We start from the raw sequence: 26,901 nt of genomic DNA, 5'->3' as shown, positions 1-26,901 counted from the left end.
AATGCAGTGGGGTCATTGGTATGGGGGATATTACCTGAGAATTGTCCATTTCCCATTCACTTCATGCAACTCGACGTATTGTCATAATTATTTAAGTGCCCTGTGCTTTACAAAAAAAACACCTGCATTTAACCCACCACCATACCTCAGGTTTAACTACATTACTGTAAATTTCCCATGCAGTCATAACCCAGTTTGCATACTTACAGCTATATGGGGTTAAAATGTAACCACCCAATTTCACCGGCTTGCCCAATGCTACTTGGCCTGCAATGCCCCTCAATTTTGGCACGTCTCAGAGCGTCTATTTGCCATATTCACTTGACATGTTAAAATCTACGAATTTGGAACTAATTATTTGATGAAGCTGCTCTCAAGAATCAAAAATCTGTATTCAGACTGAAGGAATCTGATAACTTCGCAGATCTTTTTCACAGATGTCCTGTAGGGGCGGGTGTCGCACAAGAAAATATTAAAAACCACATCACATTCATCGATAACACTGCCTTGGAAAAAATGGAAATGAAGCAATGTGTCAGGCGAATGCTCTTCGTCATAGCCCATAGAGAGTGTGTGTGTTCTTTGAAGTATTTGTAAATGTTCTAAAAGCGAGCTGTATACAAGACGTTTTTTGCCACGATTACTTGTACTTTACATTTTGGTTAACACGCAAATCCCTCGTCATATACACCTCTTCCATGCAACTCCTTTTTCATTGAATGATTAAACAACACGTTTTGTTTTGCATTTATTTTACAACAATTTATATACAAATATAATAATTTGTAAATAGATTATGGAGAAATTGCTAAATTCTCACAATGCCACAGTACTAACAAGGCAATGGTAAAACATTAACGGCAGGCAGGCTTCCACAGCAGCACTTACCCACTCAAAGCAGCATTCACAACGTTCATAACATGTACACACAATAAACCGTACACCCGACGAGTGACTTAATAGGTTCACTACTCCACTGTCTATTGGATTATGCAATGAGGATCTAGAAGGATTCAACAGTTACATGCTAATTTCTGACTTTAACATCCTGCTAATCTATCACATTAACACAGCAACTTCAATGCTAAATTATTCTGTTGATATGTAAACTCATTTGTCAAGGCGCTCTGCTCCTCCCACCCAGCTTAAAATACGCTGCCAAGCTTAGCGCAGTGTTCATTGGAGCGCTGTCTTTCCGACAGTTCTGTTTCTTCACCTGAGGAAGGCTACTTGTGTTGTGGCCGAAACGTCGTGAGAATTTTATTTTTTTGGTTTATTTTTATTATTTTATTATTTCCCTTCTACGTGACTTTACCGAAAGAACCAAGGAGGATTCAACAATTTGACAAAAGCTTGAAAAGCTCATATTTCTATTTTTAAAAATCCTTAATAGTGAAATAATAATGGGTTCTACCAATTTTTCACCAGGCATGATATATGAATTGTCCATATTGCCTCTTCCCAGGATATCCATACCCATTTTATATCTTAGTGGATATTTTTAAGAGTGGGAAATGGCCTGACCCATTTTGTAAATGTAGCAAATTTAAATAACTATACAGCTACAAAGTCCCTTATTTGCTCGTTTCTATCCCGTTTAACCCATGGGAACCGATGCAAGTTAGTAATTTGCCAAAGGTAAATTATTTTTAATGTTGGCCATCACAATACCTAGATTTTTTTTTACAAATCTCTCAATTCTAAAAATAATAATACTTTGTCTATTCAGAGATGAGTGGGGTTAACAAGTATCAGAATGAGACGTTTAATTACCCTCGTGTAACATGTTTACATACCCGAATATTCTAAAATCTAAACATTTTGTTAAAAAATATAAATTTACCAGCAAATTTAAGTCAAACTGCATCCCTCAACAGGTGGGTATTCCATAAACATACAAATATACAGCAGGGTGCAGTGTTCAAGAGCTAATGCAATATGAAAATATAGCTACTGTAAAAGCAATTTAAACGAGCACTAACAATGTGCTCCCAACCTCACGCCATCCAACGGCTCTGAAATTCAAGCGGCTTCTTTATTAAACACGATTCGCCATAACCCACGTCACAAATGTCACCTCAGCCAACACTTGACATGATTTTCAAACAGGACAGAGTTTGTGAAGGTGAACTGAACACAGTGATTTATTTGATAAGTGCTTTGATGATCAGAAAATGCTGTTAGGGAAAAAAAAAACCTGCAATATCGTGCTAGTAATATCCAGGGGAATTCCACACTCTGCATTACATTACGTTATTTGAAGACACATCGGGACAATCTTATCTTATTTTTTATTTATATATCGCCTTAACCAAGGTGCTGAACAAAGAATGAATACATGTGTACAGCAGAAGCGTCGTGAAATTGATGAGAATGGTGGTCCTGTACATGAATATGCTGCGTGAAATAAACGATGAAAGTCGCAATGAGTGGTGAACGATGAGTGTGCTGAATGGGCAGGGAGGTTGGGAAGAGAGATGGTGTTCATGATGGGGAAGAGGAAGGGTTGGAGTTGGGGATAAGCAAGGAAAAAATGAGCGAGTTTTAATGGAAGAACGAAACGTGGACAAGCGAGGACTATTTGAAATGTAGGGGGCAGCTTATTCTCAGTGTAAGGGGCCAGAAATGCAAAACAATGGAATTGTGATCAGGCACGCGGAGGAGGGGGGGGGGGACAGCTGGAATTGTGAAAGGAGAGGGCGAGGACCTTAGAACGAAACGAGAGACGCGAGATATACGTTGCGGCGAGACCACGGAGAGAAATGTAAACGAGTTTGAGGAATTTTCAAAGGCAACGGCAGTAGACGGGGAAGCCAGTGTAGTTCTACACACACATCAGGCTTTCGCGACCGATACTATCCATAAACAGGTGTTTTTTGGGGGGGGGGTTAGATCGCGTAAATATAAATGCGTCGTTAAACCCGCCACCACCCAACACAGCCAATTAGTAAGGTTTGTCACGTAAACATGTGCCAATTCGTTACTAGTTCAGCACGCCGGTGTGTTGGGAGGTTAAACCTACATTTACAATTCGAGCACGACGTTTGTGACAGCCAGAGTTGTGGAGAAATAAACCTGAATCGCTCTTAAAATAGAGGGATAAAATCCAGTGTAGCTGGATGGAGGAGAGGGTGATGTCTGGGAGTGGTCAAGGAGGTTGAAGATGATCCAGAGGCAACGGCATTTTGAACTTATTTGAGAGTGGTTTGAATGCATAGGAGGTAAAGACACGAGCATGAGGGAGCTTAAATAATTGCGTTGAAGATGAGGGAGTGATACTCTTTGTTTTTTTCGGTAAAGTCACGTAGGTAAAAAATAAAATAAATGAAAACTAAATTAAATCGCGACGTTTCGGAGGCAACACAAGCTTCCGTTTTCAGGTGGAAACCGTTACAGCCAAAGTCACTGAAACGGTTCCACCTGAAGACGGAAGCTTGTGTTGCCTCCAAAACGTCGTTTAATTTTTGTTGTTTTCATTTATTTTATTTTTTACCTACGTGACTTTACCGAAAAAAACCCAGAGTATGAATCCTTGCAGTCACGAACGCTTCAAATCTAGAATGAGGGAGTGAATTGAAATTTTTTGCAGCGTATATTTTTTTTGCAGCGTATATTGCAAATATTGTACAGGTGAAAGTGGCAGAGGGGTGTATAGTGGCAGATGAGTAATGTTCTGTACCTTGTAACACCCGTGAAGAATCAGTCCTTGAGATTTGTGTTGAACTTCAAATTTGAGGTAAGATTGCTATCAAGTGGAATGGTACCACTGATGAAATGACCAAATCTCTGATGTACATTTGCAAATAACTTAGAGTAGGGTTGGGAAAATAAACGAATACTCAGGCTAACAATATCATAAGCAAAAGCATCGAAATACAGAAGCAATTGTGAAACTATACGCATTTTCATTGTGATGTGAATATATATTGCAAAAAAAACGTTTCACTATGTTAATATGACATGTGTCTACCATGGTGTTGAGAATTACAATCCTGTACAGAAGACAATCAGGGTCTTCGGGATGATTTTATCTTTAAATAACAAAGTGCGAACAATGATAATTCATTATATATAGACGTATATGATATTTGCAGAACTTCTCCTGTGACCAACATAGAACAGACATAACACAATACACAACAGTGCCTGTTGAATAACAAACATATCCAGACGAAATATTTTACTGGTGCTCCCTGTCTTATTGCGGACCAGATTCAAAGAGAGGTAGACCATGATATCCCTCCAATGTGTCCCGTATGTAAGAGCACATTTGTCGTGAATGTGTTACATATTGCAGACACACGCACATGTTCAATTCATAAACCACACGTGATAGCACCACGCATTAACTACCAAGTGTAACAAAGGGGTTTGTAACTTTCTGGAGAAAAGTGCCTGTTTCAAAGAGGATAATTAAAACAACTAATTTGGCAATCTATTGGAAAAGGCTGGATATTTATTACAGAGCAGAATGGTGCTGTTCTGACAGACGAGCTCACAAAGCACTCGAGAATGTGGTCTGTTGGGTATGATGCACTAGCAGCAGAGTTGAGTGACCACACAAGAGAGCTCATATTGGCAGAAACTACATATGTAATGTTGTGGATTTAAATACAATTCTCTCTAAACTGCCTTCTGAAACACAGAAAATGTTTCCGCAAACGATAGGCACAGTTTTTTTGAAACGTGTTAAAAGTACAAATACCAGCAGCTACTGACCTCCATTACAATCACATTAATCACCAGACCAAACTTTCCTTAATGTATCAAAGCAGCCCTTTCTGGGTTTAACATATGCATATTCGTAAAGTTGAGAAAAGACTTGTGCAAGGTAAACCGAAAATAGACCACGCATTCTTCAAAACAAAACGAATGCAGCATGCACTATGCACGTTAACAAGAAATTGTCAAAACGAATGCAGTTATAAGTGCTTCCGTTCACATAAGAGCAGATGCCTCGAATGGCAATGATTGGGGGTCTCGGACACATAATTGGTGCATCGGAAGGAGACTAATGCTTGGTGGTAGGGTTACTCTTGATGCAAGAGGATACAACAGTGAAAGCAGAACGTTTGCATAGTTAACGATGCACGTAATTTTCAATGCATCGTAACACGCAAACACATTAAGAATTACTTCACCGTGATCAATCCGTAAGTAACAATCCACGTCGCGGTCCGTGGCGTGCGAGTGAACCATAAAACACGTACTAAGAGATGCAGGGTCTGTGCAGAGGTGACATGACCGCAGTGTAAAAAAAAAATAGGCGTCACAACAATTTAGAAAGCGATCCAACATGATAATCGCATATCACTAAAATGTTTCAAAAAAATAATTATAATCGTGGGCAAACTGGACAATGTGTAAATTATGTTCGGCAATTCGTAAAAACCATTTCATCTATGGTACACATCGACAGCTAATTCACCAGTTCTACAGCGGTTGAGGGTTGCATGTAAACAGGAAGGGCACATTTGTGCTCTGAAAAAATGTACTTATCATCATCATTTTAAGTCAACATTTCCAGCACAGCATGTATTTGCCGTTCCCCTGAATGCCTTTCTTTTTGCATGCATTAACTCTGACATACATCCCATAGGCTGTTTTTATTTCCTAAATTGAAAACAAAATACTTAAATACTCCCATCCCTGTCTGAGCAGATGCTACGCGGTTGCCCAACCAAGGACACTGCGAACCACAACTGTCATCTCTTACACCTCCAACACAACGCTGACAATGTGTTCTGGTTTGGCCGTTTAGCATTAAGACACAGTCTTATTTATGTTTACTGGCTCAAGTTGCCTATTGGCTAAAGCACAAGCTAAGCAAATAAAAGTCAGGATTTAAAACTGTCCATCCTAGCAACACTAACAGAAATACCTAGTTCTGCCTCCATGCCCCGATAGCACATGTACACGCGCCATGCAGTTGCCAATCACATGCTACGTCTCTGCGATAGCATTCTTTTGTTTCCAATCACAATCAACAATACATTTTTTTTCATTCCCGAAACAAACCCCGATAAAATACAACTACACATGTCAGCATCAATGCAATTATTTGCAATCATTAAAATGTGAGAATGAAACTAATCAAATCCTAATATTTTTTACATTTACTGGCCTTGGAAAAGGAACGCACCTAAGCTGATCTCCTGTTGCACCACACTGACACTTTGAAATGCTCAGGACCATGGTATACCACGGAGGGAGGCGTAAGCTGCAACTGCTCAATGAAGAAATAACGCGATCGGGATTTTATCTGAACATTTTCGTTTTCTTTACACAGCAATGTAGTGAAACGCTGTATCATTTCCTCCTCTAACCACTTTATAAATCATTCTGCGTATTAAAACAGAACGTTTGAATTGCGCACCAGATATATCAAGTAATGCCTGTGCTACCCAACATGGAAATTGCAACTCTACAATTGTGATGCCTCCTCCTCCTTGGTCTTAATAATGGACGGGCACATCACAATGGTGTCAAATTAACAACTCCTCTTGCCTTGTGATTTGATCTGAGCAATGCCAAATTCAGCAGCACTTTTATGGCATTTAGGTAATTTCCAAGCAAAGTTGCACGAAACATTCTGTGGCAGAACCAGACGTCCACATTACGGACCTGCCCCTGCACAGGTCACGTGCATTGTTGTTGTTAAATGAACACGTTGTGCTTTTCAAAACCACTTTGCATGCATTCAACATTTTGTTCAGTACCAGCAAACATTGAAGACTTCCACAAACGCCATTTCCCAGACAATGCCCAAAAATCATGTTACCACTGCAGAAGAGACAAAGGGAAGCTTGCTAACCCCTACCATGGTGTCCCTCCTCTAAAATTAGGCACGGCTACGTATAAAGCACCCAGTACCACTGGGTTAAAAGGGACATTATTACTTACTGCGCAGTCACAACATTTGCATTTTCTTCTGCAGATTCTTTGAGGCACCACAAAAGCCTGAAAGTACATTTGCTCAGCCACGCACATATTTACAAAACAGGCGGACCCATCTTTGCCAGCGATAAGTGGAGTGTAGTGCATGAAGCGTTATGACTGCATGGAGGTTTCTTCCATTCAAAGTAGCACACGTACTGCGTGCATGCCACCAATGCAGCGTGCTCATATAATCCAGGTAAAGGAATGATACAAATGATTGGAGTCTCTGGCTAGAAAATCACCTGTGCAATCATTAACATGTCATCTGAAGAAAAACGGAACATGTGTTGATAATTTTTGGAATCAAACCACTATTCTGAAGCAGATTGTGTATATATATCCCCATAACATATTGCCACATTTAATAACTATATACGTATCATCGGACCTTTTTTCCAGTATCAAAATATGAAAAATATAGGTTTTACCCATTCTGGCAATAAAACAAGTATTAAGATATTCAAACACCAAATAAATACCTTTTGCAAGGAATCAAGTCTGCATTAACCACACGTACCTGTGGTGAACATACAAACAAACATGCTCTGAAAATATATGCGTTTCAAAGACAACGCATATATTATTCTTTGGGTCATTCGGTAAAGTCACGTAGATAGGTTCAAAGAAAATAACAAAAAACAAAAATTTCGATTTAAAGCCTTCGTGACTGCAAGGATTCATCTTCTTTGGTTCTTTCGGTAAAGTCACGTAGAATGAGAATAAAATAATAAATTTATAAAATAAAACACAATAATATTCTCATGACGTTTCGGCCACAACACAAGCGGCCTTCATCAGGTGAAGGGACGAGACTGTCTGGTAGGACAGCGCTGGAGTGAAAAAGCCACGCTCAGATCACGACCTTTAAGCTCGGTGAATGTGTATGCTCTGACTTTAACATAGCTATTTCTGTGACCAGTTACAAGCTAATCACTCAGCTATTTCAATGCTAAATTCTATGCTAATTCCTTTGTCAAGGGGTGCCTCTGCGGATGTGTATGCTTTAACTTTAACATAGCCATTTCTGTGACCAGTCACAAGCTAATCACTCAGCCATTTCAATGCTAAATTATACGCTAATTCCTTTGTCAAGGCGCTTTGTTTCTTCTCACACAGCTTAAAGGTCGTGATCTGAGCATGGCTTTTTCACTCCAGCACTGTCCTACCAGACAGTCTCGTCCCTTCACCTGATGCAGGCCGCTTGTGTTGTGGCCGAAACGTCGTGAGAATATTATTGTGTTATTTTATTCTATCAATTTATTATTTTATTCTCATTCTACATGCCTTTACCGAAAGAACCAAAGAAAAAACTAAAACTACGACGTTCCGATCGCAACACAAGCGGTCGTCTTTGGGAAACGTCGTAGCTTTAGTTTTTTGTTATTTTCTTTGAACCTACCTACGTGACTTTACCGAAAGACCCAAAGAATATGAATTCCTGCAGTCACGAAAAGCTTTATGTCAAGATTGAACACATATACTGATACATCTTAACATCTGTTTCATTGCCAGAAAGGGTACAACCTATTCTATTTTTTCAACTATGTACGTGCAAACGCAGTGTCCTGTTGTCAATCCACTGCTGGAAGAGTGCCTTCCCACTCCGCACGGCTCGTGGGGGGGGGGGGGGGGGGGGCTATTTGATCATCACGCTGGGTCACGCACCCATTGGGTGAAGTTGGTGGGGAGCCGAAAGACGTTGGAGCAGAGTAATGCAGATGGATGTTGCTGCACCGCCCTCTGCCGACTAGATGGCTCCACAGAAGTCACGCACACACCTCGGCTGGGACAGGGCGAGCGCTGGGCGGCATCGTCATTTGAAGCCAAGATGACTATGAAGTGAACAGAGGCACACTGGAGTTCAACTTTACAACGATTGGTTTGACGGGTCGAATATTTCGTTTCAACTATTAGTTTACATTCCTGTATACCATGGCATAATCTTTATACATTTTTATACATTTAGTCACGTTACATAAAATGTACGTAACGCTGCATATTCGTATTTTGCGTTAAATCTAAGTTTATCATTTATATGCAGTATATACACATGCAGTACATTTCTTAGAGGAGGCTATATGTGATTGCCAATCTTCAGTCGGCTGGATTGAGGTCACAGTACGTATATATTAGTGCCAATTAACACAAGCATTCTATTGGGCCTCTTCCAGAAAAATAAACAATATCAGCTACTTTGAGATGTAAGGCTATCCCCTAAAACATTACATATAGCCTCCTGCGTGGCATATTCTATGTCTATTATGGAATACAATTAATCCCATGATTGTTGGCCTATAAAACAATAACTTAAATCTAAGTTGTGACGATTTGAATGAGCCTATGCAGACCTTAAGCACCCGCTTCGAGTGTATGTCACCCTCTGCAGGTCGTCGTAGGCAAATGCATATTTAAAAAAATAACGAGAGTTCAGTTTAATAAAAATATGTCATTGACATTTCCGTTATTCCTCCCAGCTATAATTTATATTAACACAGCCTTTTAAAATAAGTAATGGAGGCATGCACGTAGAAAAATAATGACTCTTCAGTAGTGATGACCTCTTCGCCAGTGCAAATTCTCACAGGAGGGCAGCAATCTCTCCACTCGTCCATCCCAAGCTGCGTCGTCTCCCTTACTTCATGCGGTTGGGTTGCCAAAGACCTCCAGCAGGAGTGGCGGCAGGTCCTCCTTGTTGACGGCGTCCTGCGAGATCTGCAGGTACTGCTTCGAGTGCTCCTCGTTGAGGCTCCTCAGCTCGGTCAGCTTCTCCACCATCTTGGCGTAGAGCATGTGCTTGCAGGAGAGCGGGTGGCGACAAGCGATGTAGGCGCGCAGCGTCTCCGTCAGGTGCTCCTGCACCTCCTCCACCCTGCAACGGTCTTGTACGCCAGGCCGGTCTGACAGCACCAACGCGCGGGCAAACGTTGCACCCCTCGAACTACACGTGATTCGTTAAAAAAAAGTGTTTTTGCAAGCAAAATTGCTTTCATAATTACGCAGCCTTTACCCGTTGACCTGTATTTCTCGCTCGGACAACACAACTTTGATTTATAGAGCATTTCAACGTAACTGCATCTCAAGATGCTGCAAAGAAAGCAGTGGGCGTAATAATTTTGTAGAGGCGGCCACACACAGAATAAAAAAAAAATGAACGGGGGCAGAAAGTCGACGGCATGAATGGCTGGAGGAAGTTACAGACAACGTGGGCAGCAGATGGGGAGGATCCACCTCCCACTGATTGATGATTGAATAAGCGTTTCAAAGGAAATAATTTTATCTCTCAATGGGCTCTACCTACACAATCCAATCCAACGTTTATTTCACCAGGACATGGAAATTACCCATAAAGATGAACACGTGAATATGGGATTGTTGAGAAGGGTGACCTGGGTTACAGCACGAATTAAAAATGGAAACAATATAAAGTGAAAATATATAATTAAAAGGGGAAACATAGAAGGTAAAAATAGACGTCATTAGGCCAGGACCATACTTAACAATATAAAATTAACATAAAATAAACTTAACAATTTATATTCAAATTTATAATGCAACCAGGAAGCAATAAAGTGCCAAGAATGTGATGCATTAAAGATAAATGATAATTTCCCAACAGTTCTTAACTCTTGCAGCAGTGTACTCCAGGCTTGCAGTGTTAAATTTGAAGGATTTGAATCTAAGACATGAACCACATAGCCTAGAGCGCAAACCCCGAGAAAGCACCGCAGGGAAATCTTGCCCAATGAGTTTCCCTCCTGAGAGCAAGCTATAACCAAATGCTACACAAACTAGAGTAGCATTGCATCGTGCCTCAAGCCAATTAACTGCTTATATTGGTAGGCACCTCCTGGTTACACCAGCCCACAGGGGATTATTGTGTCCGTCCGTCGTGCATCCAAAAATGGGAGGGGTGGGGCTGGGTGGAGAGGGGAGGGTGGGGAGGGGCTGGGTGGGGAGGGGAGGGAGGGGCTGGGTGGGGCGTGGAAGGTGTGGGGCTGGGTGGGGAGGGGCTGGGTGGGGAGGGTGGGGCTGAGGAGGGTGGGGAGGGGCTGGGTGGGGGGTGGGAGGGGTGGGGAGGGGCTGGGTGGGGGGTGGGAGGGGTGGGGAGGGGCTGGTCACCCCGTGGTGCCCTTATAAAACTCAACGTTTAACCTACTCACGCCGGCTTGTGCCCGCCCTCACAGTCGGGCATATTACTGGTAGGAAACGTAGTGGACTGGAAGCCCAACCGGGATTAATTCACAGGAGGCAGGGGATTAATTGTGGATGTCTGTCCACGTCGGAAGGGTGGGGCTGGGTGGAGAGGGGAGGGTAGGGAGGGGCCGGGTGGGGAGGGGCTGGGTGGGGAGGGGAGGGGAGGGTGGGGAGGGGCTGGGTGGGGCGGGGCTGGGTGGGGAGGGGCTGGTCACCCCGTGGTGCCCTTATATGGACTGGAAGCCCAACCGGGATTAATTCACAAGAGGCAGGGGATTATACACTGCACTTTCTAGTGCGACCTCTTTTACACTACACTTTCTGGCGTCGTTTTATAATTCTGCTCACTTTTCATTTTGCTTTCTTCTGCGCACGACCCTAACAAGTTTGGCTTAAATATCCGTACATAATTACTTCAAAATTTCCTACCAGCCCCCTCCGCAGGAATGTGTTTGCGGAATACACCACGCCACCGTTGACCCTGGCCATTGACCGAGCAACCCAACGTTCCTACCAGCTCCCTCCACAGGAATGTGTTACAGAGTAACACTACGAGTTGCGTTTGTGCAAAAGAACGTGTCTCTCGGGATTGTGAATGGCAGCGTGTGACGGGCATATTGATATTTGGCAGGTGCAAAGTTCCTTGAAGGAGGAGCATTGAAACACCACTGACCGGGAGAGAAGAGGCAGATAGCCATGAGCAGCACGTGCTCAGCCTCATGGAGGTCAAGTTTCTTCATGTTGACCTGGAACTTGACAAGGGGCTCCAGAAGCTCCAACTTGTGTCCAGCTACAACACATGTTTTGGCGAAACATTTACATCTCCAAAACGCGTTGCAGTATTTCAGTGATTAAATTACACCCAAGTAATAATAAACTAAAATGACAAAACTAAACGATATTTAATTTTAACATTTAAGGCCCACCGAGCTATATAGCTCTTTTTCAGAAGCGACCTGGCTACAAATGGCAACTCAACGCAGTGGCTTATCACGTGGGTATTTATAGCTGCCAAATACTCTCAACGCGTGTTTCTAAATGCGGAGGGGAAAAACCGGAGGTCCCGGAGAAAAATCCACGCAACCACGGGGAGAACACGCAAACTTTAAATATACAGGCATCAAGCTCGGGATCGAACTAACGACCTCCAGTATTAATAATAAATGCAGGGCAGCAGTTGCACAGCGGTGGGACGCAATGCACTATGAGCCCGGGCAACCTGAGTTCACGGCTATCATCAGTGGCGAGGGATATTGAACCGGTCCATGGCCTCACACCTTCACCAAGCAGCATGGCCCAGCTTGAATTATGTTTAAATAAACCCCACGACTGACAGGGCACAAATAAGCCTTTAGTCCAGCATTAAAAAAAAAATCTGTTTATTATTTTAATAAAAAAATTTACTGATAAACTGCAATTAGGTTAATAATGGTGAAGGAAATTAAGGTTTGCACAGATTTTTTTTCTGAAACGCAATACAGTAAAACCTTGGATTGCGAGCAAAAATCGTTCCGGAAACGTGTTTGTACTCCAAAGCACTCGTATATCAAAGCACTCGTATATCAGTTGTGATCACGTGACGCTCGGCAAAGCGTATACGTACTACCCGTATTGCAAGACCGAGCTCGTTTGTCAAATTAATATTTATTTAAAATTTTTGCTCGTCTTGCAAAACATTTGCAGACCAAGTTACTCGCAATCCAAGGTTTTACTGTATGTTGGCAACACCTGTTCAGTCAAATTACCGCATAAGGCCACGCGTGGGAGGTACATGGGCTTAAACCACATAGACCGTAAATTCATCGCCAAAAGAAGACATTTTCAATACTTAATACACTATTGAGGGGCGTATAATGCCAATATGAAAGGAAAATAGCAAATGACTGTGTATTACTGGCCACAAGGATTGCTCAGAGGACGGAGACTGGGGAAGTGACAGAAACACAAACATTTTTTTTTGATACAGCGTTTAAAGATGTACAATGCAGCTACAAAAAAAAATCAGGTGGCATTTGGTGAATAAAAGAATAATCAGAGATTGGAAAATTCTAAGTTTCAAAAGTAGATTGAGTTTAACATGATGTCAATATGCCGCCATTTCGGCGCTAAAGTTAAATATGAATGACTCATTTTTGTTGCAACTCGTCATCTTGTTGTGTTCTGAATGGACTAAAAAAAAACTGTGCCGTGATGTTTCGTTACATTATGGGAACAATATTAATGCAAGTATCAACATTATATATATATTTACACTTACCCTGCATAACGTCGCCGATCTGATATTTGAACTCGTTGCTGCCACAGGTCCAAGAATTGTCCTCCATCGTGAAGGACTCGTTGGAGCGGAGGATGATGATTTCAATGGCACTGGCTTTGAGCAGGGAAATCTGATCCTCCGTGCACAGCTCTCTGTCACAAACAGAAAATGACTTGTTAAATTAAATTATTTACAGACTTCGGGAACGGTTGGCCAACCCTGAACAGACAAATGGAAACTGTAAATCTTGAACATGTTCCATTTGGGCATTGGCGGCACTGCAAAATACACTATTGTACATCAACTTAATGCATCATATAAAAAAAAAGTGCAATGACAAACCCATCATTAAAGTTTTATTGAATGGAAAGCTGGCCTACTGGTGTCTAGATCTTGTATTTTACACACGGCATACAGCACTCAGTGTGGTTATCAGTGGGTAAACCTGAAGACACACCATGATAAAAACCGGATAACAGACGCAATAAATAACTAACATAAGCTGGCCTACCAAGGCTACACATAAATTAGATCTCAACCCAATCTATACAATCATTCATTCAATTTTAGCAATGTAAATGGAAAGTAAAAATTTAGTTTTGATAAATAATACAAATTATATCCTCAATTTTGATTTAAAGCTTTCGTGACCGCAGTGATGTGCAAACTAAGATTATTTACCACAGGCGCTCTCTGTAATTTGGCAAATAATTAGAAAGGACAATCACGAATCCGAACTCTCCACAATAATTAGGCAGTCCCAATTAATCCTAAATTTAGCTTCCACTTTCGCTAACTCACTTGATGAAGCTCTGGCACAATTCATCGACCGAGTTATGTAATGGACACAATTGTCACCGACTTTTTGCGATAGGGCCCCTTTAAAAATGGCTGCACACATAGCAGGATACCTGCTATAAGCCACACTCAGCATGACACGGTCGAGAATGATATCACCCAGCCCCACCAAATAAAACACCTCCCATCCAGTGGCACACGTGGGAAACAGAGACGAGACTCCTATTTTCATGTTATCCGATTAGCAGAGGAATCCAACCTACAAATCGGTAGAGTGCTTGATCACTTAAATCGGACAGCCAGGCTTCTAAATCTGGTGTTTAGTCGATGTTTGACATGCTCACTTGAAACCAGGGATCATCTTGGCAAAGCCGATGACTTTCTGAATGCTGTAACTGACAAGATCGGCCAGATGGGGCAGCATGGAGAGCTCGTCACCCGCTGCGGCCTCTGCACCACCTGCCGGAACACCCACATGCCCCCCCCCCAAACCCCCTGCTTGTTTAATAACAAAAAAAGGAACTCTGATTCTCCACAATCATGTTTTACATCTACTAACCACAACGGTGCAACAATCAAAAGAGATTATTTACCTACACGATACAACGTATGGAACCGCTTGCCAAAGATTTGATTGTGCAAAATGTAAGCGAACATGCTTGTTTCATGTTCATATACAGATCAACAGGGCACAGGGAGAAGGGGGCAATGTGGTCAAGATAAGAAAAACGAGACAAACGTAGGGTAGATGACTGAAAAGTCATCGATGCATATATTATTAGAACATTACTCTTTGGTTCTTTCGGTAAAGTCACGTAGAAAATAAAATAATAATAGAATACGACATTTAGAACATGTTTGTTTGCATGTTTTGCCACAAGTATGTGTGGTTACTGCAGACCCGATGCCTTGAAATAGATATCTATTTGATGTTTGAACATCCTAACAGCTGTTTTACTGCCAAGAAGGGTACAGCCGATTCTTATTTTTTCACCAATCGATATGGCGGCAAGGTAACAGTCGTGAATACTCTGCGTCAATGTACAGAGCACATTTTTGGCAAACGTTTTCTTCTGTGTAACCAAATTTAAGGGGAATGGGTTTATTTTGTATTTTCCATTGCTATTATTAATGGTATCATATCAATAACAAAAAAACTGACTCGCTGACTATAGTTGAATAAATGAGAATTCAATCGCCACGCCTTGCGATACGATGCATCAAATTGCAAACGAATGGAATTGCTCTGACCCTGCTCACAGTAAGAAAATGAACATTTTTATTTTGGTTTTTACACACTTGTCTTCAGTTCTTACAATAATTTGGCATATTTCACGTTTGAATGAGACCCGTATCTTTGGGGCCAACCTTAGACGGCAATTGTATGAATACAGTGAACACGGTTATAAAACACCAAATGAAATGAACATCACAGAATCACCGTAAACACTGGCCACTTACATGACTGACATCTGATACTACACAATGTTTAGAATCACGTAAACAAATGCCTTTCACTTTTAACAATCAAAAATTTACAGATTAACGAAGCATCTCATTTTCCCTACAAATCAATGTCTATAATAAAATAAAAATCCATAAATGCTAGAAGAACATTATCACATGAAACATCAACTGCATAACAAACTTTTAGCGCCAAGCACTTTCAGCAGGACTACTAATTTTACGATGTATAAATACTCGTATCAAAAGTGGACGCAAAAACTGCGACAAAACTACTTGCCATTACTCAGGATGATGTTTACAGAAAACAGGGGGCTGTACACATCTTGTGCAGTACATATTAATATAAAACACAATTACATTAAATTCATGCAACTATGGATTTTTTTATCCCACTTTTAAAAATCAGGATTACCATGCATGAAGGAATATTACATCTTGAAAAAAGGCCATTCTAAAACTAAAAATACATTTATGTGTTCGCACAGCCTACATTATCCGTGTTCGCCATCTCAAAATGAGCTGTAAACTCGAGGTAAAATGCCTTACGGCTGCACATTCTCTGGACGCGATAGAGGGCATCGTACGGAAGCATTCCCCCACAAGACTATCAAATCTAACAATGGGCTAGCCCAGAGCCTTTGACAGCCAAAGCAACGGCACCACAGGTGGTCTACGTACTTGCAGAAGCTTTGGGAAGCTCGTCCATATCTGAGTTGAGCAGGGACATCAGGAAAGGGTTGGTAGCATTTCTACATTCAGGACTGCCATCACCTCTCTTGGGTGGCTGCAAACATAGTTGACAAATTATATTAAAGCACAAGACCTAATGGTTTTTGTATGCATACATATAATACATTGATAAATATTCAACAAGACATCTGTCATCATAAAACAGGGAAATGCACATTGCTGTGCGCAAGTGTTAATAATTGCCTTTGTTGGTGGAAAGCACGTGATGTAAATTTTCCTTCTTAATTATACATATGCAAAATTGTGAGCTTCAATGTGTACAAAACACATTGGCAAGCGGTAAACATAATTAACCAATCGATGCCGTTGATACGTAGGGCTATAATGTGCAGCTGAGTGTTGTGCACTCAGCTGTTTAAAATAAGGTTTCACGGGGTGGAAAATTACAACAGTCCAAACATGCATCACTCCATTAGCCCTATAACTACACACAGGGCACACTTACGAATGCACGCTTAAGATTCAGCTCTCACGTCACAGTGCATAAAACACACATTGCACAATTTACTCACATTACTGACACTCTTCCTGGCACAAACATGCACACGAGTAAACTCGTAAGCCCTTCGCAACAGTGCATTTTACGATTTACCTCTTATTTTAAAATGACAGACTCAAAGGGCACTTCAAGGAAATCACCATATACTTTAGATTGAAAAGTTTCTAGATGGATGTCATTAAACAGATGTACCATTTTGGTAGCTTGATGAATATCACATTAATAATAAAGGGTTTGTTTGGGGGGTTAGATCGCGTAAATATAAATGTGTCGTTAAACCCGCCACCACCCGACACAGCCAGTTAATAAGGTTTGTCACGGAAACAGAACATACCAATTCGTTACAAGTACAGCACACCGGTGTGTTGGAGAGCAAATCCACAACATTTATAATCTGAGAACGACGTTACGCCAGTAATTACAACTAGCTTCATCAGGCGACAGCTGGATTTGTGGAGAAATCCTGACATTGTTGCCATCAAGAAATTTGAGCACAAGTTGAGATGCACCTTGCAAAACACGAGGTACATGTTTTTTACGGCACTATTTTTGCGTTTGCCATACCAAGTGTCCAGCGTGCAATAGTGAAGCTGTGAGTGGCAACAAATGAGCGTGACCAGGCATTGTACTTGCAAGCTATAGGGTAAGCGTTATGCTCAGTTTGTTCATGGCAAATGTAATGTGCAATGTGCCAAGTTATAGCAGTGTCACCAGAATTTCTAATAACGTATGTTTGGAAATATTTCCAAGTTATTTTACATGATTAGCACATCGCCAATAGTGAGTACATGCACGTTACAAAAGTGATAGCTAACATTAAAGTGGTATGAAGCCATTTTTTTCTAAATGGAAAATGTAATAAAAAACTTGCCACCTGGCCCAAATTTAAATTACTCCAAGCTCCAGTGAATTCCAATTTGTTGCCAAAAACAAACATTGTTTATCAAGCACTATTTGTACCATCATGAGGACACACAAGCACACACCAAAACTAAAAAAACAATTGTTGGCTTTTCTCAAATCATACAGAGCATAAATATTCAGAAGACATTCAAGGTGGATGTCATTTAAATCTTGACTTAAAGCTTTGTCACTGCAGGAATTCATATTCTTTGGGTCTTTCGGTAAAGTCACGTAGATAGTTTCAAAGAAAATAATAAAAAACTACGACGTTTCTATCGCAACACAAATGGTCGTCATCAGGAAAAGGGGGTTAGCTTCTAAAGGCAAGACTCTTTATAAAGGTTTGAAATGGGCGTAGCCCAAATGTTAGCAGCTAATGTTAATGTAAGTGGTGGGCTGCAACCACGATGGTGGTTGGTTTTCCACCAATGAAAGAGCTGCCAGGTGAAAATTTGCATGTTAATGCAAGATCGGTGAGCGGCCTCCATGACGCGCGGTGAGGTGGCTATGTTAATGTGAGAGATTAGCATGTTAATGTTGCTCATGATTTTGTTTCGATGTAGTCTCTTTGTTTACCAAAGTTCCTGTGCCTGACACCATTGCAATCATTGAACATTTGGTCCAACAAGGATTCAATGCTGATGTACCGGCCCTGGTTAAACACTGCCTCACCAACACTTACTTCACCTGGAATGGAACATTCTACAAACAAGTTGAAGGTACTCCGATGGGTTCTCCCTTATCTCCAGTAGTAGCCAATGTTTTCATGGAAAATTTTGGGACAGATGCCATCCAGGCATCCACTCTACGTCCGTCCTTGTGGAAGAGGTACGTAGATGACACGTTCATCATCTGGCCACATGGCCGACCAGCTCTGAACCAATTCCTCAACCACAAATTCCATACACCCAGCCATCAAATTCACCATGGAGGTAGAAAAGGATAGCAAGCTACCATTCTTGGATGTTTTAATTGAAAAGAGACCAGATGGCTCAATGGGACACTGTCTACAGGAAAGCCACCAATATGAATGCATATCTAAAACCTGACACCCACCACCATCCATCCCAGAAGAATTCCCTCATCAAAACTCTACACCAAAGAGTTCTATGTATTTCCGACCATCATCACCGAGCCAGTGAACAGGAACACGTACACCAAGCTCTGAAGATTAATAGATATTCAGACTACACAATCCGTAAAGCTATCACCCCAATCGTTGGGAAAGAACCATCTGAGGACCCAATCAAAACCATCACCTTGCCATACATAGCAGGGGTCCCCAAAAATATTTCCAAAATCATGAGCAAACACAAGATCCAGGTTCGATTTAACGCAGTACATAAAATTCGTGATCTGATCCCATCTGTGAAGGATGTGATCCCTGGAATGCAATACCCCAGCGTCTACAAACTAAGCTGTGTCTGCAGCAGTAGTTACATTGGGGAAACTCAGCGACATGTCTCGGACCGTGTTCGAGAACATAAGGCAGATCCGAAACACGGTAGGAACAATACCTCAGCCGTGGCTGATCATTGTTTTAATGGGGTGGGCTCACGCGAAATTGATTTCTCTAAGACGAAGGTACTTTGCAAATCCACTGGCTACCAATAAAAGATTCGTTCATGAAGCCATCCATATATACAGACAGACACAATTTCAACCTAAAAGTTTGGTACAAACTGAGCAATCATTGGAAGGACGTTATCAACCACCTTCCAATGTTAGTTGTTCATTTACAGGTTCACACTAACACAGCCACTTTGTGTGCCGACCTAGAGGTTGCTGCTCTGCGATCTCCCATTAGCATGCCAATCTCTCACATTAACATGTTAATCTCTCACATTAACATGCTAATCTCACACATTAACATGCTAATCTCTCACATCAACATGCTCATCTCTCACATCAACATGCTTATCTCTCACATTAACATGCTAATCTCTCACATTAGCATGTTAATCTCTCACATAAACATGCTAATCTCTCACAACATGCTAATCTCTCAAATTAGCATGCTCATCTCTCACATTAACATGCTCATCTCTCACATTAACATGTTAATCTCTCACATTACCATAGCCACCTCAGCGCGCGCGTCATGGAGGCCGCTCACCGATCTTTGCCCTTTTTCCTGATGACGAACGCTTGTGTTGCGATCAAAACGTCGTAGTTTTTGGTTATTTTCTTTGAACCTATCTACGTGACTTTACCGAAAGACCCAAAGAATATGGATGTCATTTCTTATCAGTGTGTAAATAATGCTGTATAAGCTGTAGATAATTTTAATCATCATATTAAAATAATTTTGCTGTAAAATTTCTCATATGGATAATGTGAAATGTTTAAGGCTCGCCATGATCACGCACCGATGTTTTTTAAGACCCCATATACAGCACAAAAGTTTGCCCGCCTTCGAACATGCAGCACCTTCCAGTGCGTAGAGACCTGAATGCGAAGCCTACCCGGAATTGTGAGAAATCGGAATAAGAAGCATCGTAGGTCTTCCTGTGAGCTTCGATGAGCGTTGCTATCAGCCGCTCCTGCTCCTCCAACAGCTGGGGCGTATGGACTTCACGCGCAGAGTCTTCAAGCTTTCTCTTCATTATTATCTCTTTTTTCCTCTGCACTTCCTCCTCTGTCATGATCACTGCATTCACGGACACACGTTTACAAACAATCTGGGAACCAAAGAGGGTTATGCATTCCTGATTGCATCAAGAGAAAGGAACACAATATTCCGTTGTAAATTACAACCGTGGGTGTGTCACTGTGTATACTGTGGGCAGTTCTACCCATGCACGCCACACTACTACACCATGTCGTGACTTGTCTACCCACCCACCAGCCATGCACTCACCACCCCCACCCCTCTCTGTAGAGGAAAACAATGTTGATATGCCAGGGACAAGTACTCTTAGAACGAATGTTTTCTTTCTTGGCAATCACAAATTTCACATTTCCAAAACAATATTTACAAACAAGTGATAATTTCGATTTAAAGCTTTCGTGACTGCAAGGATTCATCTTCTTTGGTTCTTTCAGTAAAGTCACGTAGAATGAGAATAATAAAATAATAAAATAAAATAAACATTATTTTATTCTCATTCTACGTGACTTTACCGAAAGCACCAAAGAAGAAGTTATAATTTACACAATAATTCGGAGAAAACATTTGGAGGAAGAACCACAAATATTAAACTAACCTCATGAGTGAAAAGCACGATGGAAATTAAGTAATTGCGTTGCCTTTCAAACGCAGACATACAAAGTGTTAGTTGAGCAATCGAAAACAATTGCTAATAACAAACGCTTTACAGCACTGTAGACACATTTATAGCTTAGGCCAGAGGTCTTTAATCTTGCAGGACTAAAGGTCTACTTTCCCACAACAGGTGTGTCTCTGTCTGCACCTGTCCTCGCTAAAACTGCTTCGTAATTTAACTTGAGACACCTCCAATAAATATGCCCAACTCAACAGTTATTTGTGTTATCCACGGTACGGTGAGACTTGTCTTCCGCTGAACTGTGGACCCTGCATTAACTATAAGCAGACTGACCATTGGGCAGTAGCACCGGCCACATATTTTTGGTCAGGACACTTCTGAAAAGGTCACACCACGTTGGTGAGATGTTAACTCCCATGCATGGTATGCTAGAGATCATTAGTTCGATCCCGACCTTATCACCTTTATATTTTAAGTTTGCATGTTCTCCCCATGGTGGTGTAATTTTTTTCTCCGGGTCCTCCGGATATTCCCTCCACATTTAGAAACGTGCGAGTATTTGTCTGTTGTACATTTCCACATGATAAGCCACTTGGTTGAGCTATCATTTGTGGCCAGGTCGCTCAGTGGGCCCTACCTGGTACAATAAAAATAGCTAGTAGTTTCAGTTTGATGCTATGCACGCGCTGAGAAGGCCGTGTGGCCGATGGGATGAGCAAACCTACTTCTGAGTAAACCTACTTCTGAGTGTCTGTGTGGAGGGCACGGGTGTGCATGCATAAATAAGGAAGAGGTAGGAGGCAAATTTCCACTGGGGATCTTTGTCACGGTGTGGTTTTTACTGATTTTAATTGCCTCTTATGCACAGATGCATATTACATAATGCATCTGTGCACCTGCCCTTAATGAACAGCGGAGGGGTGGTAAGCGGCGGACGTCCTTACACTCTTTCATCATGCCAATATCCCGGCAGCGCTTTAGGCGGCATGCTTGGCAGTGCCGGCGGTTGTCCTTGGTGATGTTGCACTTCCCTTCAAATGGACAAGTGAAGGAAGCACTCCTCTTCATGCTCCTCCTGCACAAACACAAATGCCCCTGTTTTTATTTTCCCATTTTCACCTTCAAAAGAGAACCCTAATTGCAACAAGTACATAGGACACGCTTTGCAATCAGTAATATTTATGCACGCCACATAGGCAGTATGTCTACAGGGAATTAACCTGCTATATGTAAGAATACACGGCACAATTTGCGGAAATAGGCTATTATATGCGAATATCTAAGTCCAATATGCCAAAACAGACAATTATCTGCATCTAAATTGTGAAGAAAGACCTGAAATGTCCCAGATCTTTCCTTAAAAAAATGTATCGATGAATTCTCACGAAAAACTGCTCCAAGGACAATTTATATCTGTTTCCTTTATTTTTAATATACAGATATATGGAAATACGAATACTGCAATCCGAGTTTGATTCCTTGCTTTGGCTCACATTAGTTGAGTAATTTCTTAATCAGTTCTGAGCTCCGCATCTCCGAACTTGTGCAAAATCAGTCGGATTAAATGTCATCAAACGTGCTTAAATATGGCTGAAAAATCATGACGAAGCATTCATCCAACAGTATATTCATAAGGGATGAAAATTATTATCCACTGCAGTGTACAACTATCGTACAATTTACCTACAATATTGCACATCTTGTAAAACCAACCAAATGTTTATTGTTAAATGTCATTTCAATGCATAAATGAAAAGAATAACTCTTACAAGACTTGAATCAAAGTTCATATCTGTGCTAATGAAAACAAATTTATACAGTACAACGTATCCCTCGCTTTTCGCGAGGGATACGTTCCAAAGATGCTCATAGATAGCAAATTTCGCGGATAATATTGGCCCACAAATATCGCATGCGCAACACCTGCAGATGCTTCTAAATCTTCGAGAAGCTCTCTCTCATCACTTTATCTCATCACTTTTCTGTCTCTCTCGATGTAGTCGTGTAGAGTTGCAGATACAATTTGCGAATAGCCAAAATCGCAGATAGCAAGTTCGTGAATAACGAGGGGACTGCACTAAAGGGAATGCACTATTGTCTTGTTTGACTCCACACAACCTTGCACAAGTTATGTAACGTAACGTTGAACATAATAGATAGGGCAGCTTTTGACAGCCAACAGAAGGGGCACTAGTGCAGCTCGTATGTCAACACATCTCCGCTACAACTGCCCAGTATGCAGACAGATTTTTCAGTGTGTTCATCAAAATGAAATGCATCAGTCACCATAATGGCATGAAACGATGCACGTTAGGCAACTTGTACCCTGGGTACTGATACCAGCTATTTTACAATCACTATATGTCAAAAATAACATTTGCGATTGCATGGCATGGAATCGTTTGTGAAAACAAGTCAAATGTTGATGGCTAGACGCTCAAATTTGTAGTTTTATCTTCCCCCACGTTAACTCTTAAAGACTATTGATTACTAAACGTGGTGTTTATCCATAATAGTAAATACACGATTGAAAGGCAAAGGTGGAACATGGCATGCAAATTGGTTACACAAGCAAAAAAGTTTTTTCTCTGATTTAAAGCTTTCGTGACTGCAAGGATTCATCTTCTTTGGTTCTTTCGGTAAAGTCACGCAGAATGAGAATAAAATAATAAATTGATAAAATAAAATAACACAATTTATTATTTTATTCTCATTCTACGTGACTTTACCGAAAGAACCAAAGAAGTTGTTTTCTCTGCTCGAGTTCTCACCGTCTTAAATTTAATCATTGGGTTATCACTGCAATACACTGTACAAAATTAAGTGCTTAACAGGGATTCATGTCAAAGCAAAGACCTGCACTAACTTGCATTTATTTGCATATACAAGGGACCTCCATAGAGCTTTGCAACAGAGCAAGGGTAACTGTGCCTAGTCTATCAAAAACAATTGAGTTAATTACGAACGATTGTCCACAATTACCTATCTACCGAGCATTTAATGGATTATACCGGAAAATGATGACCCATGATTCCAATGTCAAAAAAGTTTAACGACTGTCTCTTTAATTGTAATAAAATACTGGGTTGAAAACTGGCAGTTATCAACAATCATCAAACATTGAGAACCTATAAGGTTTTGATTTAAAGCTTTCGTGACTGCAGGGATTCATATTATTGGTTCTTTCGGTAAAGTCACGTAGAAGGTAAACAATAAAAATATAAAACAATAAAATTCTCACGACGTTTCAACTGCAACATAAGCAATCATCATCAGGTGTGAAAACCACAGCTAACGTAAAAAAAAACGCCACTTTTTTCGAATTTTCTTGCTGTGGTTTTCACACCTGATGATGATTGCTTGTGTTGCAGTCGAAACGTCGTGATAATTTAATTGTTTTATATTTTTATTATTTTCTTTCCCTTCTACGTGACTTTACCGAAAGAACCAAGAATATGAACCTATAAGGTATTTCACATTTTCCTGAATCGCTAAGCCTAACTAGCCTAATTTTATCACACATTTAAATTTGTGGCACTTTACGCTTGTGGTGCAACGGGGTTTGGGACTCATTCACTCCGCAAGGGGTGGCATGAAATTATAACAGGTCCAAGGTTTTTTTTTTTTCTCCAGGTGGACAGAGGCAGTCACGTTTCATCTCGAATACCTGAAGAAGCCCTTGCATCCTTCACAGGTCATGGCATTGAAGTGGTACCCCGTGGCCTTGTCTCCACACACGCCGCACACCTTGGGCACGCCGCCCTCCTCGTCGTCCTCAAGAGCGTTGGAAGTGCTCACCGTCATGTTCTGAGTGGCCATCATTGCGGGCTAAGCAGCCTAAAGCTGGCCCACCTTAAACGATCTCACACAATCAGAGAAACAACGGGTGTGTTCGTACCGGTGAATGAATGCAGTGTATTTTGCTCGCACTTTTTTTTCTTGCAAAACAATAATACTCAATGTCATCTTGCTTTTTGCAAAGAGGTACTGAAAAGGAAAAAGTGTTGTTTGGATGGGTTTCAAAGCCAAAGCTGTGGACGGATGGAATTTGTCAGCATTACTGAGAATCCCGTACATTTTTACCGTACATTTAACTGCAAACAAAATAAATACTAAAAAAAATCGTGGCAAAACAGGCTATCCAAGTCCATTCCTAGTGGGTACCAAAGAAAAAACAGCAGAGATGTAATTTACTGGACAGTTGCAGCAAAAACGTCAATAACCTTCTAACCAAATTGTTATGCAAGAGGCCAGCGTTCGCTTGCACGTATTCCACCAATCTCTGTTCCTGAATATGGAATTACGAGGTGGAGCGATATTGTACAGCCCAGAGGCGTGTTTTCCGTGAAAGTGTCATATTATAAATAATGGAGCCATCCTCCTCCCGTGCAGTGCGAAGCCAATGGGACGACCTATTTGGTTATGTAATGCCCGAAACGTGCATGCAGCAACATCGCTCGCTGTGTTTATATAAACGCCGAAATAACGCAGACGCGCGAAGAACACACGAATGATGATCGGACCCCAAACGAGACGCGCACGTTCCCACAACGTTCAGAGCGCCCCCCCCCGAGACACGTGGAATTAAGGAACCAAGACATCTTAGACCCACTCACCCCCCCCCCCACCTATGCAGACCCCCACAACAACCCCCCCACAACACCTCGGTCAGGTGGCTTGGGGCTCCTGTTGAGAGTCAGGCTACGAACTGGACCCCGACTACTCAACACGATCCCATTTCCCAGCCGTACTCCAATCTCATCCCCTCTCACTCGTATTCATTTTCGTCTCTCCTCCTTCCCCGATCGTCTCGAGTTCCACTCTTTATCTCTCTCTCTCTCTCGCTCGTCTAAATTCTCGACGGTAAAATCCCCACCGCTCCCCTCGAGAGGCTCGGCCCCTTCTCGAACAGCGAACTTTCTTGACGTCGTCTCCCGCGTGGGGTGCTCTCACCTGGCGGCGGCGGCGGGGGGTTGGAGTCGAACTCGCGCCGTGTTGCCCACCACCACCACCCCACCACCACCACGACACCACGCCGTGGCACGGTACACAATCCTCCAGGCACCAACTCGCTCGCTAGAGTTGTCCACTCTTCGCTCCGTCTCCCCTCGCGGCCGCCGCGGCCCCTTCTTCCACCCCGCAGCGAGACCCACCACCCCACCACCACCACCACCACGAACCCTCTCTCACTTCGGCTCTGTTCGCCTCTCGCCGCCACCAACAACGCGCCCACCCCCACACACACCTCACACCACTGCGAATCGCGCCGCAGCCGCCGCCGCCGCCAACTCGGCAGGACGAACGAGCCGGCTGACGGGCGATGGTCCCGTGGTGGTTGAGAGGCAGCGGGGCAGGGCTCAAGTAACCGCGGTGGCTTGAGAGGCTGCGGTGGTGGTGGTGGCGAGTGATGGTGGTGGTGACGGTGACCGCGGCGTTGACTGTGGCGGTGCTGAGTTACGGTGGTTGGGTGACTCGCGGTGGTGAGGTGGTAGCTTGCTGCTGCTGCTGCTGGTGGAGGTGGTAACAGGGACAATGCGCGCTGGGCGCCTTCTCCGCTTATGTAATCGTGCGGGGCCGCGCACTGTACTCGGCGCACTATGCCCGCGTGAGGTGGATCGATTCCGATTCTGCGCGCACTCTTTGCGCGCACGCGGGAATCGGATCGAAGACCTGGCATGGTTTCAGATGGTGGTGTTTGTTCGTCTGGCATCACCGTGATCATCGTCGTCATCATCATCTTCGTCGTCGTCGTAAACAACAACAAGCCGTATTCTTGGTTCTTTCGGTAAAGTCACGTAGATAGGGAAACAATAATAAAATTATAAAACGATAAAATTCTCACGACGTTCCGACTGCAACACAAGCAA

At 42.2% G+C, this 26,901-nt stretch overlaps 1 protein-coding gene across 3 annotated transcripts; it reads right to left on the bottom strand.

The window, feature by feature from the left end:
• Positions 1-735: 735 nt before the first annotated feature.
• LOC103091731 (vitamin D3 receptor) lies at positions 736-26,685 on the bottom strand. 3 transcript variants are annotated; one of them, XM_076071636.1, is made up of 9 exons: positions 25,988-26,684; positions 24,702-24,896; positions 21,979-22,109; positions 20,273-20,457; positions 16,334-16,439; positions 14,533-14,647; positions 13,391-13,542; positions 11,807-11,923; positions 736-9,836 (listed from the first exon to the last, which is right to left on the bottom strand). In XM_076071636.1, exons 2-9 carry the CDS (start codon positions 24,854-24,856, stop codon positions 9,577-9,579), a joined length of 1,221 nt encoding a protein of 406 aa, XP_075927751.1. In that variant the 5' UTR covers positions 24,857-24,896; positions 25,988-26,684; the 3' UTR covers positions 736-9,576. The 3 variants fall into 3 exon arrangements, with proteins under 3 accessions (XP_075927751.1, XP_032821301.1, XP_032821303.1); XM_032965410.2 differs by having other exon boundaries at positions 24,702-24,886; positions 25,988-26,683; XM_032965412.2 differs by having other exon boundaries at positions 9,648-9,877; positions 24,702-24,886; positions 25,988-26,685.
• Between the last annotated feature and the right edge of the window lie 216 nt (positions 26,686-26,901).

The sequence above is a fragment of the Petromyzon marinus genome, chromosome 34 (assembly GCF_048934315.1).
Source record: "Petromyzon marinus isolate PM22_M1 ecotype Great Lakes invasive population chromosome 34, UKy_Petmar_22M1.pri1.0, whole genome shotgun sequence".
In the NCBI taxonomy this organism is placed as follows: domain Eukaryota; kingdom Metazoa; phylum Chordata; class Hyperoartia; order Petromyzontiformes; family Petromyzontidae; genus Petromyzon; species Petromyzon marinus.
This window is presented reverse-complemented; position numbering and strand designations above follow the sequence as displayed.